Here is a 16,402-nt window from a genome sequence, read left to right as displayed (position 1 = left end):
CTTGAGCTATTGCTCGCCTGAGGTAGAGTATCTTATGATAAGCTGTAGATCACACTATCTATCTAGAGTTTTCATCTGTATTTTTTCATAGCTGTTTACATACCACCACAGACTGAGGCTGGCACAAAGACAGCATTGAATGAATTCTGTTCCGCCATAAGCAAACAAGAAAATGGTCACCCAGATGCGGCGCTCCCAGTAGCCAGGGACTTTAATGCCAGAAAACTTAAATCCGTTTTTACCAAATTTCTATCACCATGTTAAATGTGCAACTAGAGTGACCAGCTTTACTCCACACACAGAGTTGCATACAAAGCTCTCCCTCGCCCTCCATTCGGAAAATCTGACCATAATTCTATCCTCCTGATTCCGGCTTACATGCAAAAATTAAAGCAGGAAGCACCGGTGACTAGATCAATAAAAAAAGTGATCAAATGAAGCAGATGCTAAACTACAGGAATGTCGACCGATTAATTGGGTCCGATTTCAAGTTTTCATAACAATCGGTAATCTGCATTTTTGGACGACCTTTGTGGCCGATTGCATTGTAATCCACGAGGAAACGGCGTGGCAGGCTGACCACCTGTTAAGCGAAGCGCAGCAAGGAGCCAAGGTAGGTAGCTAGCTAGCATTAAACTTATCTTATTAAAAAAATCAATCTTCACATAATCACTAGTTAACTACACATGGTTGATGATATTACTAGGTTAACCTGCTTGTCCTGCGTTGCATATAATCAATGCGGTTAATTTATCATCGAATCACAGCCGACTTCAACTTCACCAAACGGGTGATGATTTAACAAAAACACAATCGTTGCACGAATGTACCTAACCATAAACATCAATGCCTTTCTTAAAATCAATACACAAGTATATTTTTTTTAAACTGCATATTTAGTTTTTAAAATTTATGCTAGCAGGCAATATTAACTAGGGAAAATGTGTCACTTCTCTTGCGTTCAGTGCAAGCAGAGTCGGGTATATGCAGCAGTTTGGGCCGTCTGGCTCGTTGCGAACTGTGTGAAGACCATTTCTTCCTAACAAAGACCGTAATTAAATTTGCCAGAATTTTACATAATTATGACATAACATTGAAGGTTGTGCAATGTAACAGCAATATTTAAACTTAGGGTTGCCACCCGTTCGATAAAATACGGAACAGTTCCATATTTCACTGAAATAATAAACGTTTTGTTTTTGAAATTATAGTTTCCAGATTTTACCATATTAATGACCTAAGGCTCGTATTTCTGTGTGTTTATTATATTATAATTAAGTCTATGATTTAATACTTGATAGAGCAGTCTGACTGAGCGGTGATAGGCAGCAGCAGGCTCATAAGCATTCATTAAAACAGCAATTTCCTGCATTTGCAGCAGCTCTTCGCAATGCTTGAAGCACAGCGCTGTTTATGACTTCAAGCCTATCAACTCCCGAGATTAGGCTGGCAATACTATAGTGCCTATAAGAACATCCAATAGTCAAAGGTATATGAAATACAAATGATATAGAGAAATAGTCCTATAATAACTACAACCTAAAACTTCTTAACTGGGAATATTGAAGACTAGTGTTAAAAGGAACCGCCAGCTTTCATATGTTCTCATGTTCTGAGCATGAAACATAAACATTAGCTTTTTACATGGCACATATAGCCCTTTTACATTCATCTCCAACACTGTGTTTTTTGCATTATTTAAACCAAATTGAACATGTTTCATTATTTATTTGAAACTAAATTGATTTTATTTATGTATTATATTAAGAAAAGTGTTCATTCAGTATTGTTGTAAATGTCATTGTTAGAAATATATATAAAAATCGTCCGATTAATCGGTATCGGCGTTAAATCATAATCGGTCGACCTCTAGTACATACCCCAACCAGAAGCAATGGACTACAGGCAACATCTGCACTGAGCTAAAGGCTAGAGCTGCCGCTTTCAAGGAGCGGGACTCTAACCTGGACCCTTATAAGAAATCCTGCTATGCCCTCCGACGAACCATCAAACAGGAAAAGCATCAATACAGGACTAAGATCGAATCGTACTACACCGGCTCTGATGCTTGTCGGATGTGGCAGGGCTTGCAAACCACTACAGACTACAAAGGGAAGCACAGCCGAGAGCTGCCCAGTGACACGAGCCTACCAGATGAGCTAAACTACTTCTATGCTCGCTTCGAGGCAAAAAACACTGAAACATGCGTGAGAGCACCAGCTGTTCCGGAAGACTGTGTGATCATGCTCTCCGCAGCCGATGTAAGTTTGACCTTTAAACAAGTCAACATTCTGTCACATCAGCTCCTGCAACGCCCTCTACTGCTCATCCTGTGTCTCCTTGACCTGCCGCCACTCCCCCAGTACTCGCTCCCTCTCCCTCTCTATGTGTGTGATTGTGTGGGCAGAGACAGGTGTGTTGGATTCAGAGCAGATCCCCACCAGCAGCAACCTGTTCCATAACAAAGACCTCTACAAATACTCTGCCCTGCCAGATCGTAATCTCTGCTCAGTCAGTCTACGTTTCTAGCCATTTGTTACTATTCCTGTTACGCCTGTTTTCCTTGGCTGACGCTGTTTTCCTCTCTGCTACAGTTCTTCCTGCTCTGACTCTGGTCCCCGTCTCCAGTCCCACGTCTCGTCAACCTGCTACTCTGACCTTGATTCCCCACTCTACTACTCCCTTGGATTTCCCTCCCGACCTGTTTACCCTGTTTCAAGCCCTCTCGATCCAGCCTCAGCCTCCGCACCTGGTTTCCAGCAACCCCCCCGAGCATCCCCTGACCTGCATTCCATCTCCCCCTTGTGTTTCAATAAATACCTTGGTTACTTCATCCCAGTCTCCTTATCCTAGTCTGCTCTTGGGTTCCCCTGTTCCACTCCACGTAACAGATGGATTACCAGGATGTGTACTGCGAGCATGTGCTGACCAACAAGTGTCTTCACTGACATTTTTCAACCTCTCCCTGTCCGAGTCTGTAATACCAACATGTTTAAAGCAGACCACCATAGTACCTTTGCCCAAGAACACGAAGGTAACCTGCCCAAATGACTACCGACCCGTAGCACTCAAGTCTGTAGCCATTAAGTGCTTTGAAAGGCTGGTCATGGCTCACATCAACACCATTATCCCAGAAACACTAGACCCACTCCAATTTGCATACCGCTCCAACAGATCCACAGATGATCCAATCTCTATTGCACTCCACACTGCCCTTTCCCATCTGGACAAAAGGAACACCTATGTGAGAACGCTATTAAGTTTGCCGATGACACAACAGTGGTAGGCCTGATCACCGACAACGACGAGACAACCTATAGGGAAGAGGTCAGAGACCTGGCCGTGTGGTACCAGGACAACAACCTCTCTGTAATGGTCTGGGTGTAGCTGGTTCAGAGGAGTCAGGCGCAGGACAGCAGAGATGAGTAACACAAGTAACTTTACTCAAATATTCCAATAACATGTCATAATACCGTGGCCACAATAACGGACCGAACATACATAAAACAATCACGCACAAAAACCATGGGGAAAATAGATGATAATGAACATGTAATTGGGGATTGAAACCAGGTGTGTAAAACAAAAAAAACAAATGGAAAATGAAAAGTGGATCGGCGATGGCTAGAAGGCCGGTGATGTCGACCGCCGAACGCAATCCTGAACAAGTAGAGGGACCGACTTTGGCGAAAGTCGTGACACTCTCCCTCAATGTGGTCAAGATAAAAGAGATGATTGTGGACTACAGGAAAAAGAGGACCGAGCACACCCCCATTCACATCGACAGGGCTGTAGTGGAGAAGATTGAGAGCTTCAAGTTCCTTGGTGTCCACATCACCAACAAATTAACAAACTATTCCCCCTCAGGAGACTGAAAAGATTTGGCATGGAACCTCAGATCCTCAAAAGGTTCTACAGCTGTACCATCGAGAGCATGGTTGCATCACTGCCTGGTATGGCAACTGCTCGGCCTCCGACTGCAAGGCACTACAGTGCGAACGGCCCAATACATCACTGGGGCCAAGCTTCCTGCCATCCAGGACCTCTATACCAGGCGGTGTCAGAGGAAGGCCCTAAAAATTGTCAAAGACTCCAGCCACCCTAGTCATAGACTGTTCTCTCTGCAACCACACAGCAAGCAGTACCGGAGCACCAAGTCTAGGTCCAATAGGCACATATATGTATATGTATGTATACCCCCAAGCCATAAGACTCATGAACATCTAATCACAGGCTACCCAAACTACTTGCATTGCACCCCCCACTTTTACACCACTGCTAATCTCTGTTGTTATCATCTATGCATAGTCACGATAATAACTCTACCTACGAGTACATATTATCACAACTAACCGGTGCCCCCGCACATTGACTCTGTTACGGTACCCCCCTGTATATAGTCTTGCTATTGTTATTTTACTGCTGCTCTTGAATTAGTTGTTACTTTATTTCTTATCCAGATTTTTTAACTCCATTGTTAGTTTGTGGCTTGTAAGTAAGCATTTCACTGTAAGGTCTACACCTGTTGTATTCGGCGCATGTGACTAATACAATTTGATTTGGCGCATATTGACTAATAAAATAGCTCACAGCTATTACTCAAAATGCTCTGTGATGTCTTCCAGAGGTGGCAGCCTAGTAACCAGCCTGGTGGCTGGCTGTGCATATCTGACTGTGCCAGGTGTTGAGGGGGGATCACTGTGGCACATGTCACAGGGCAGTTTGAACCACAAACTTCCTGTTTGATCCAGGCTGCAGCCCTACTTCGCACACTGTGTCCACTTTAAAGCGTGGACGGTGGGCAGGCAGCACCGCTCTGAACTTCCTGCAAGGGCTTGGCCACTGGACCGCTCCATTAGAGGGGAGATTCATGACCTTCTCCCTTGTTGAAAGTTCAGCATTTACAGAAAACGCATTGGGCCTCTCTCTTTGACAGGCTCCTTATAGAAATACCCAGTTAATGGTGCCCTGTGGAGAATGACTTCAGGGTTCTCCCCTCATTGAGGTGTTTCTAGCCCACTCTAGTCATGTCTTGGGAAACACAAAAGTGAACTCACACACATTTACTCCAAAGTTTGGTCAATCTAGCAGCGGATATGCAGTCATAGCGTAGCATTCTGAATTGCAGACTGTATGACTTCATGATACTCTGTAAGCCATCTTCTTACAAATCTGTGCAAGAAAATCTGTTTTGAGCAGTAGTCATTGACTGTGAGCTAACTTTCCTGCTCATGGGTCTTGGAAGTTAGTGATAATAAATGGTGGCAGGGCAGTGTATATCTAAGGGTACAGAGTGATGGTGTGTGAGTGAGCTAGTTGTGTACTGTGGGTCAATTCAGGGCAGCAGGAGCCTGGTCAGCAGGAACCTGGTGGTGGCAGATGTAACAGAGCATTACAGCTCCTTATATATTTTGCTATCCTTGCTCACCAATTCATGAATATTATATGGTAGTAGTATATTATGACAGTGTAATTAGAACATATATGTGCAGTTGAACACAAATGTAGTGGCAACTAGTGTAAAAGGTGATGCTTGCCCAAGTATAATATACATTTACTCGGGCAAGCATCACACACACGCACACACAGTTGGACAAAAAAAGGTGTCAGCTTTCACAGTGGAGCCTCCAAAAATAGCCCCACCAATCAGGGATGACTTTAGTAGGCACACAAAAGCCCATGATAATCTTTACATTTCAGAGAAGGATGAAACCATGAAAAAAAGAGATGCAGGAGCAACATGTAAAACTGAGACACAGGGGCAGTGCTAGTGACATGACAAATAAAATGTGACAATGGGAAGGACAACTGAATGATTTGACAGTGAGTGGTGATTGTATGGCTGTGACAGCTAACAGTGGAAGCTACTGTACTGTGAGTCCTCGGTTCTCCCTCCATGGCTTGTGGAGGGCCCCTGCCAATCCTGAAATTCCTTAAGACTGCTGTCAAGCCTGGCTGGGTCTATATGAAAAACACTCACATCAAAGCATCATGCACGGTTAACATGCTGCATGCACAATTATACACCTGCTTATTCCATGACAGACTGACCAGGTGAAATCTATGATCCCTTATTGATGTCACTTATTGATCCACATCAATCAGTGTCGATGTAGGGGAGGAGACAGGTTAAATAAGGATTTTCAATCCTTGAGACATGGATTGTGTGTGTGCATCCAGAGGGTGAATGGGCAAGACAAAAGCTTTAAGTGCCTTTGAACATGGTATGGTAGTTTCAGAGTGTCAATAACTGGAACGCTGCTGGGTTTTTCACACTCAACAGTTTCTTATGTATATCAAGAATGGTCCAACAGCCAAAGGACATCCAGGCAACTTGAAACAACTGTGAAAAGCATTGGATTCAAGATGGGCCAGTATCCCTGTGAAACGCTTTCGACACCTTGTAGAGTCCATGCCAGATGAATTGAGGCTGTTCTGATGGCAAAAGGGGGTGCAAGTCAATATTAGAACGGTGTTCCTAATGTTTTTTTCACTCAGTGTAGAACACACTGGGAGAAAATATATAAAACATATAAAGAATCAACTTAAACATAACAAGAAGGATTCATTTAAAATCACACATTTTCATAGCTATTTGCATGCATTTACACTTCGTTTTTAACCACAAGTCTTTGGTTATTGGGGTCGTGCATCAGTGATTGCGTTATCCCTCAGGATGTGGCTGGCAGACTATGTGCTAAAATTGCAAAGAACTCCTCTTTCTGAAGCTAAGCTGGTCTTAATTAAATTGTACCAATATAAATCATTTTAAGGTACAGTATTTTCTGAGTCGGTTTGCTCCATAACACCCATGACTACAGTGCATTCGGAAAGTATTCAGCCCCCTTGACTTTTTCCACATTTTGTTACGTTACAGCCTTATTCTAAAATGTAATACATTTTTGTTTTTTTGTGATGCGTTAGAATGATGGAGGTCACTGGAGGCCACTGTGTTCTTGGGGACCTTCAATGCTGCAGAAATGTTTTAGTACCCTTCCCCAGATCTGTGCCTTCCTTTGACCTCATGCCTTGGTGTTTGCACAGACCTGCACTGACAACTGTGGGACAGGTGTTATGTAGACAAGTGTATGTCTAATGAATTGAATTTACCACAGGTGGACCTCAATCAAGTTGTAGAAACATCTCAAGGATGATCAATGGAAACAGGATGTACCTGAGCTCAATTTCGAGTCTCATAGCAGAGGGTCTGAATACTTATGTAAATAAAGTATTTGTATTTATTTTTTTATAATTTACCACAAATTTCTAAAAACCTGTTTTCGCTTTGTCATTATAGGGTATTGTGTGTAGAATGATGAAGATTTATTTTTATTTCAGTAATTTTAAAATAAGTAAAGTACAAAATATGGAAAAAGTCAAAGGGTCTGAATACTTTCCGAATGCACTACACATAAAATAACATTTTATGTATGCTCCAATGTCAAATGTTGTTGTAAATTATAATAATGTACATGTTTTTATGTAACAGGCTAAGGCTAATATCAGACAGGAGCTCAGACATAGACATTCTGTTATTTACGCTAATAAGCTGACCACACCGCTCTTAATGCGTGTGCGAGCGTTGCAAAATACATTTAGAAATCTATATTATTTAATTATTGCACCAACACTGCTCGCGAGCATCTGCATTGCCAAGGGCTAAAATAGAGCTCCTTTCTATTTCTGACGTAGATCGCGCAGCAAGTCCTGCCTCTCCCATCTTCTCACTGGATTATAGAAGCAGGTACCCACGTGTCATCTCCTCATTGGTTATACCCACATGGGTGATTGAAAGACGAACTGCATTGCCGGTCGGTGTAGTAATACTATGAAAGTTTGGCATCTAATCACCATATAAATTCAAAGATGAAAAAGCCTGGAAGGAGGAGAGATGACTAGAAATGATTCGGTTGACCGTTTTATGTGTGGATTAATTGTCGGAGTACAGGACCTTGTGCATTTCAGGTAAAATAACAACCTAATGTTTATATCCCAGGACAAATTAACTAGCAACAGCAAGCTAGCTAAATAGGACAAATTAGCTAGCAAGTGCAAGCTAACTAGCTAAAGCCTCCAACACTCTACTCAACAAACTGGATGCAGTCTATCACAGTGCCATCCGTTTTGTCACCAAAGCCCCATACACTACCCACCATTGCAACCTGTACGCTCTCGTTGGTTGGCCCTCGCTTCATACTCGTCGCCAAACCCGCTGGCTACAGGTTATCTACAAGTCTCTGCTAGGTAAAGCCCCACCTTATCTCATCTCACTGGTCACCATAGCAGCACCCACTCGTAGCACGAGCTCCAGCAGATATATCTCACTGTTCACCCCCAAAGCCAATTCCTCCTTTGGTCATCTTTCCTTCCAGTTCTCTGCTGCCCATGACTGGAACGAATTGCAAAAATCTCTGAAGCTGGAGACTCACATCTCCCTCACTAGCTTTAAGCACCAGCTGTCAGAGCATTTTACAGATCACTGCACCTGTACTTAGCCTATCTATAAACAGCCCATCTATCTACCTACCTCATCCCCATACTGGTATTTATGTATTCATTTAGCTCCTTTGCACCCCAGTATCTCTACCTGCACATTCATCTTCTGCATCTTCTGCATCTCACTGTATGTAGACTTTTTGTTTTCTTTTGTTCTACTGTATTATTGACTGTATGTTTTGTTTATTCCATGTGTAACTCTGTGTTGTTGTATGTGTCGAAATGCTATGCTTTATCTTGGCCAGGTCGCAGTTGCAAATGATAACTTGTTCTTAACTAGCCTACCTGGTTAAATAAAGGTGAAATTAAAATTAAAATAAATCAATATTGAGCCGACACTACTACACTGTCTGAGCCAAGGACTACATGCTTTTTGGTAAGGTTTGATTACAATACTTGGTGGGGTGAATATATTTTATATGACATACATGATTTTTTGTTAACTAGTAAATAGTAGACTACAGCAAAGTGTGTTTAAATAATTTCTAACTTAACAATTTCTGCTAGTTAGTTTTTGCTACCATGTTGGTTTTAGCTTGCTTGAGCCTGCTAACTGTGGAGTGTTAATTCACCTGTTTCCATGCATGTTTCATTTTAAAACATGTATCTTACAAAGGAGTTGTTTAATCTAACTGCTTAACTATTTAAATTGTATAATTGGGTTATTTTACTCATTTTTTTCTCATCTTTAAAGGAAAATGCCACGGGCAATATCTGATGTGTGGAGACATTTCACTGCAGCTAATGTAGAAGGAAAAGCTGTGTACATTTGCAAATACTGTGCCAAATCATATGTGAAGAATGCAACAAAGATGCAGAATCATCTGGCCAAGTGCATAAAGTTCCCTCAGCGCTCACAACAAGCAACCTCTGACAAAAGTCCCTAACCTTCTATTTGAGTTGAAAATGATGAATCAGACACCGTATTAATAGCAACAGCTCATGGTCCTCCTGGAATCAGAGGTTTTGTTGACTCAATGGAGGAACATAGTCAGAGAAATGCTGATGAATGTTTTGCTCGAGCTGTGTATACAACTGGTTCAACTCTGATGCTCACAGGCAATGTGTATTGGAAGAGATTTCTGAATGTTCTTCGCCCAGCATACACGCCTCCAACCAGACATGACATGCTTTTTCTACTCATTAGCTGGATGCAGAGTTCAACAGAGTTCAAGTGAAGGTCAAGCAAATCAGAGAAAGCAGACTGTATTGCAATCATCTCTGATGGGTGGTCGAATGTTCGTGGGCAAGGAATAATTAACTACATCATCTCCAACCCTCAACCAGTTTTCTATAAGAGCACAGACACAGGGGACAACAGACACACTGGTCTCTACATTGCAGATGAGCTGAAGGTAGCCATCAATGACCTTGGACCACAGAAGGTATTTGCACTGGTGACAGACAATGCTGCGAACATGAAGGCTGCTTGGTCTAAAGTAGGAGTCCTACCCTCACATCACACCCATTGGCTGTGCTGCTCATGCATTGAATCTGCTCCTCAAGGACATCATGGCACTGAAAACAATGGATACACTCTATAAGAGAGCCAAGGATATTGTTAGGTATGTGAAGGGTCATCAAGTAGTAGCAGCAATCTACCTCACCAAGCAAAGTGAGAAGAATAAGAGCACCACATTGAAGCTGCCCAGCAACATCCGTTGGGGTGGTGTTATCATCATGTTTGACAGTCTCCTGGAGGGGAAGGAGTCTCTCCAATAAATGGCCATATCACAGTCTGCCAATATGGACAGCACCATCAAGAGGATTCTCCTGGATGATGTATTTTGGGAGAGAGTGGTAAGCAGCCTGAAACCTATAGCAGTAGCCATTGCACATATTGAGGGAAAGAATGCCATCCTGTCTGATGTTCAGACTCCGCTTGCTGATGTAAGAGAAATAATCCGTACTGCCCTGCCCACTTCACTGTTGCTCCAAGCAATGTTGGACCCCAAGTATGCTGGCAAGAGCATCCTGTTTGATGCAGAGATCAACAAGGCCTATGGTGTCATCACTACCGTGTCTCGCCACTTTGGCCTGGATGAGGGCAAGGTTCTTGGCAGTCGGGCAAAGTACACTTCCAAGCAAGGGCTTTCGATGGAGATGCAATATGGCAGTCATGCCAACATATCTCATCAGCCACCTGGTGGAAGGGACTTTGTGCATCTGAGGCTCTTTCCCCTGTTGCCTCCATCATCCTCCAAATCCCACCAACATCAGCCACCTCAGAGCGCAACTGGTCCTTGTTTGAGAACACACACACCAAAGCACGCAACAGGCTGACCAATACAAGGGTTGAAAAATTGGTGGCCATCCGGACAAATTTGAGGGTTTTTGAGCCTGACAAAGAGCCATCCTCAACTAGGTTGGAAAGTGACAGTGAAGTTGAGGCCTCAGAGTCTGATGTTCAAGGGGTGGACATTGAGGAGGTTCAGGGAGAAGACATGGAAGCCTGAGAGGAAGAAAACCAAAGCTTTAGTTTCTAGACTATCATTTTACAGATGTATGTTGAAAAGATACGATGGATCATTGGGGATCATTCCCTTTCTTCTGTTGTTCAGTGAAGTCATCCCATGTGAAGAGTCAACTCATTTAATTAAAGTTCAATTCATAACTAAAATAGTTTTTTTTTATTTCTATTGGAAGGATTTCATAGTTTTCAATTATATCTACTTATGATAAGGTAAAAGGATTATGTTTCTGTGTGATCTCCATATGATATGGTAAATATATCCAATGTAAAAAAACATCTACATTTAAATGGTATTAATATTAATTTGCATATATTTCCGTTAATTCCAATATATTCCCGTTAATTCCCACAGAGAGTTTCCACCTCTGAATATTCCCCAAAATGTACAACCCTAGCCCTGGCTGCTAATCCAGTAGTAAATCATCTGGGGCCTGGAGCAAGCTGGAGGAGAAAAACTATGAATGCAATGATTGTATTGAGTGAACTGACATGGTGGAATAAAAAGGCAGGCTCCTGGCCTGGACCATTCCTGTAAGGTACTTCATCACATCACCCCTGGCCTGACACTGGCTCAGCCACTGGCTCCCCAGATATTTAGGACCTGGTTGGCTGCCATGGATGGAGAGATTGATAAACCAGGCTCAGGGGGCACCCTATTTAACTAGCAGTGTAAATAAGAGATGAGTTGATGGGTTTAAAGATGTCATCTACCATGCTCTCATCATTTTAAGGTTTGGAGGGTTCACATAGTAGGACGCAACGTTTTTGAACGTTCAAATAGAAATTGGCTATGTAGAACAAGCATGCCTCTCTTACATGAAGAATAAGGAATCACATTGGCTTTATTCATGGTATTTCTATCTCCATCATTCTAAAACATTTGGCAACTGAACATGGCCATGGTCTTGAGTACATTCAAAAGTGTAGTTTTACAGACCATCCAACCTGACAGAGCTTGAGAGGATCTGCAGAGAAGAATGGGAGAAACTACCCAAATACAGGTGTGCCAAGCTTGTAGCGTCATACCTAAGAGGACTCGAAGCTGTAATCATTGCCAAAGGTGCTTCAACAATGTTCTGTGTAAATGGTCTGAATGCTTATTAAGTAAATGTGATATTTCAGCTTTTTATTTTGAATATCTTTGCAAAATTGTCATTATGGGGTATTGTGTGAAGATATATTTTTTTAATCCATTTTAGAATAAGGCTGTAACATAACAAAATGTGGAAAATGTCAAGGAGTTTGATTTTAATTTAGGAAATATGTTCAAGTATTCCTACACATTAATAGAGAAGCATCCTAATCTAATCAAGGTTTGAAGTTAGTTTTTTTCAAATACTACAGTGCCTTCAAAAACTATTCCCACCCCTTTACTTTTTCCCACATTTTTGTTGTATTACAGCTGATTTTAAAATGGATTAAATTGAGTTTTGTCACTGGCCTCCACACAATACCCCATCATGCCAAAGTGGAATTATGTTGTTTTTTTATGTTTACAAATTAATTAAAAATATATAAACTGAATTGTCTTGAGTCAATACGTATTCAACCCCGTTATGGCAAGCCTAAATAAGTTCTCAAGTAAACATTTGCTTAACAAGTCAAATAATAAGTTGCATTAACTATTTTTTAAATGCCTACCTAATTTCTGTAGCCCACACATACAATTATCTGTGAGGTCCCTCAGCAGTGAATTTCAAAGACAGACTCAACCACAAAGACCAAAGAGGTTTTCCTAAGAAGGGCACCTATTGGTATATGGGTAAAAATAAAAAAGCAGACATTGAAAATCCATTTGAGCATGGTGAAGTTATTAATTACACTTTGGATGGTGTACTGGGCTCCCGAGTTGCTCAGCGGCTATAAGGCACTGTATCTCAGTGCTTGAGGTGTCACTACAGACACCCTGGTTCGATTCCAGGCTGTATCACAACCGGCCATGATTGGGAGTCCCATTAGGGCGGTGCACAATTGGCTAAGCGTCATCCGGCTTTGGCGGGTATAGGCCGTCATTGTAAATAAGAATTTGTTCTTAACTGACTTGCCTAGTTAAATAAAGGTTACACATCAAAGACATTAGAAAGATACAGGCTCCCTTAACTCAGTTGCTGGAGAGGAAGGAAACCGCTCAGGGATTTCACCATGAGGCCAATGGTGAAGTTAAAACAGTTAGAATATAATGGCTGTGATAGGAGAAAACTGAGGATGGATCAACGACATTATAGTTACTCTACAATACTAACCTATTTGACAAGAGTGAAAAGAAGCAAGCCTGTACAGAATAAAAAATATTCCAAAACAATGTGGCAAAGCATTTAACTTTTTGTCCTGAATACAAACTGTTAAGTTTGGGGCAAATCCAATATAACACATTCCCGAGTAACACTCTCCATATGTACAAGCATAGTGGTGGCTGCATCATGTTATGGGTATGCTTGTAATCGTTAAGGTCTGTGATTTTTCAGAATTGAAAAAAACGTACTGAATTAAGCTAAGCACAGGCAAAATTCTAGAGGAAAACCTGGTTCAGTCTGCTTTCCACCGGACACTGGAAGATGATTTCACCTTTCAGCAGGACAATAACCTAAAACAGAAGGCCAAATCTACACTGGAGTTGCACACCAAGAAGACATGAATAATCTTGAGTGGCCGAGTTCCAGTTTTGACATAAATCTACTTGAAAATCTATGGCAAGACCTGAAAATCGTTGTCTAGCAATGATCAACAACCAATTTGACAGAGGTTGAACAATTTTGAAAAGAATAATGGGCAAACAATCCAGGTATGGAAAGCTCAGAGACTTACCCAGAAAGACTCACAACTGTAATCGCTGCAAAAGGAGCTTCTACAAAGTGTTAACTCAGTGGTGTGAATACTTATGTAAATTAGATATTTCTATATTTAATTTTCAATAAATTAGCAAGCATTTATAAAAACATGTTTTCACTTTGTCATTGTGTGGGGGTATTGTGTGTAGATGGATTAGAAAAAAATATATATATTTAATCCACATTTGAATTCAGGCCTTAAAAACCAAATGTGGAATAAATCATGGGGTATAAATACTTTATTTCGGCACTGTTTGGGATTATTGCGGTCAATTAGCAGTGTACAAATGATTTACAACTATATTCTGGTCCCCTGACCATCCACTCAAGGAAAAATCTGCCCATGGCTGAATGTAATTGGGGACCCCTTGCTCTAAAACTATTGTTTTCCTGTTACACGTGTTTTCATAGTCACAGCCCAGCACCTCTGCGGCCACTGCTGACTTTGGACAAGAGACTCAAAACAATTGGGACACAGCTGCACAATTTGTGATAACGGGGCAGTAGCACCTGGGTGAGATGGGACGTTTATTGACATTAATTTATAGACAACGAATACCTTTTATTCAGCTGTCACAGCATGTGATCGATCGGTGCAACTTCTGACCTCATAAAGAAACAATCAAAAACAGTATATGGTAAGAGCATAAAACGGTGCACCAACCAAATTGTGCATGTGCCTAAATCTAATAACAAAAATTAAGTAGGCTATCTATGCTGATCGCAGTCAAAGTAAAATGGAGTTCGGTGGCCTAACATCGGAGGTTTTCATATATTTTTTCACACGAACGCACTGATGCCTGCGGCTGTTCTTTTCTCCGACCGGGTCATTTCAGTAGGCTACCACAGATGGCGGCTTTTCATTCGGCCATATCATATCATCATTTGAAGATGACACATTGGCGACCCCTGCAAACCTGTGCCCGAGGAAAACGGGTAGTACTAAAATAATAAATAGGAATGCTTACTGCACCCCACCCCTCCTCTTCTCTCCTAGAACGTGGGGCAAGCCCTTTCCCCCACATTCAACTAGACGTATAGCAGCTCAAAATATATTCAGGGCAGAAACTCCCCCTCCCCTTACTTCATTCCCTCACCTGGTATCTCGTCTTCAAAATCCATGTCGTCTTGTCCCTCGTCTTCATTGCTTAACGACCCAGGCATCTTTATCGCATACAAAAAAAAACCTCTCTGAAAGTTAACCCTGAAAATGCCACTGTTCACCTCTTCGTGCCTCCCGGAAAATAATTGTATGATACTTGTGTAAATACCATTTATTTTCAAGAAAGATGGCTTCCTTCTTTTTGTTGGGAAAAAAATCTGTTTCCTTTTCTACTCTTCACTATCTAAGTCCTCCAGTCTGAAAATAAGAAAGACAAAAATGGAACACATGCCCAAATTGTGACGTCTGGTCTGTTGCCATGACAATCCATCCCATAATTTTCACCACAACTAGTTAGGCATGCTCCCCTAGTTACTACTTTTACTAGTCGTGAGCAATGCTGCAAGTAGCAATGCCACTGTGTGCACCACCAGCCTGTCGCTTTGCCCATTTTCCCAAGCAAGTCCAAAGAAATTGGGGTTACACCAAGGTATGGGGAGTGGGGGGATTCAATCCCCTCGCGAGTCCCCGCTTTGCATGTCGTTTCAAATGGATTCAATGCAACGTAATCATGTATCCAGTAAGACAATCGATCTAAGTCAAACTGGGTTTGAATAACCGCCAAAATTACTTCGTTTAACGATAATTATATCGATTGTAAGGTAGCGGTAATTTTGGCTATATTGTATCTTGATTGATGTAGGCTACGCGTGCCTAAATGCGAATATTACAAAGTAAATAATCAACTAGCCTACATTAGAGAGAGGACATTCGTTCGTGACATTGTAGCCTACAGTAGATTTGGTTGAATTGTAATTTCAAGTATAGTAGTCCATTCCCTTTAGGTTTTAGAAAGTATTTAGCAAAGGAATGCATTCAACAAACTTCCTTTCACTGACAAGAAATCCAGTTTATTGGCAAGTGTGCAGCCTGTGCAGTGGCTTGCCTGAATAGTTGTCAAGGTTACCACCGCGGGAACAAGACGCTCGTGTGATCAGACCAGAGTTTCTAAACCCATAGGTCCAACATCGCGATACTTCCGGGAAAGCTTGTGAAGCAGTCGGCAGAACAGACCGGGGTTTGAGAAGTCAATGAGAGAAGCGACACATTCTTCCTAAGTTCATTTTCTTGAAATCTAAAAGTCACATTGATTCAAGACAATGTTTTAAGTGCCTGAACATGACCTCGTGAAAGTAGGACGCGCTCTCATCCATTTATATGCAGATAGTATTATACTCAGCCCTCCCAGGATTTTGTGTTAAACTCTCTACAACAAAGCTTTCTTAGTCTAACAAACTTTCTATGCCCTTAACCTTGTTCTGAACACCTCCAAAACAAAGGCCATGCGGTTTGGTGAGAAGAATGTCCCTCTTTTCCGGTGTGATTACCACCTCTGAGAGCTTGAGGTAGTCACTTCATACACGTACTTGGGATTATGGCTAGACGGTACACTGTCCTTCTCTCAGCACATATCAAAGCTGCAGGCTATGGTTACATCTAGAC

At 41.8% G+C, this 16,402-nt stretch overlaps 1 protein-coding gene across 1 annotated transcript in view; it reads right to left on the bottom strand.

The window, feature by feature from the left end:
• Nucleotides 1-15,354, bottom strand: part of LOC124003653 (chromodomain-helicase-DNA-binding protein 5-like) — a 49,057-nt gene extending 33,703 nt beyond the window's left edge. Inside the window, 1 exon segment of the mRNA XM_046312141.1 lies at nt 14,895-15,354. Within this exon segment, the coding sequence (XP_046168097.1) occupies nt 14,895-14,961 (67 nt within the window). The 5' untranslated portion in view covers nt 14,962-15,354.
• Between the last annotated feature and the right edge of the window lie 1,048 nt (nt 15,355-16,402).

Source organism: Oncorhynchus gorbuscha, linkage group LG18 (genome assembly GCF_021184085.1).
Source record: "Oncorhynchus gorbuscha isolate QuinsamMale2020 ecotype Even-year linkage group LG18, OgorEven_v1.0, whole genome shotgun sequence".
In the NCBI taxonomy this organism is placed as follows: domain Eukaryota; kingdom Metazoa; phylum Chordata; class Actinopteri; order Salmoniformes; family Salmonidae; genus Oncorhynchus; species Oncorhynchus gorbuscha.
The sequence above is the reverse complement of the archived record's forward strand: the minus strand, read 5'-3'. Positions and strand labels throughout refer to the sequence as shown.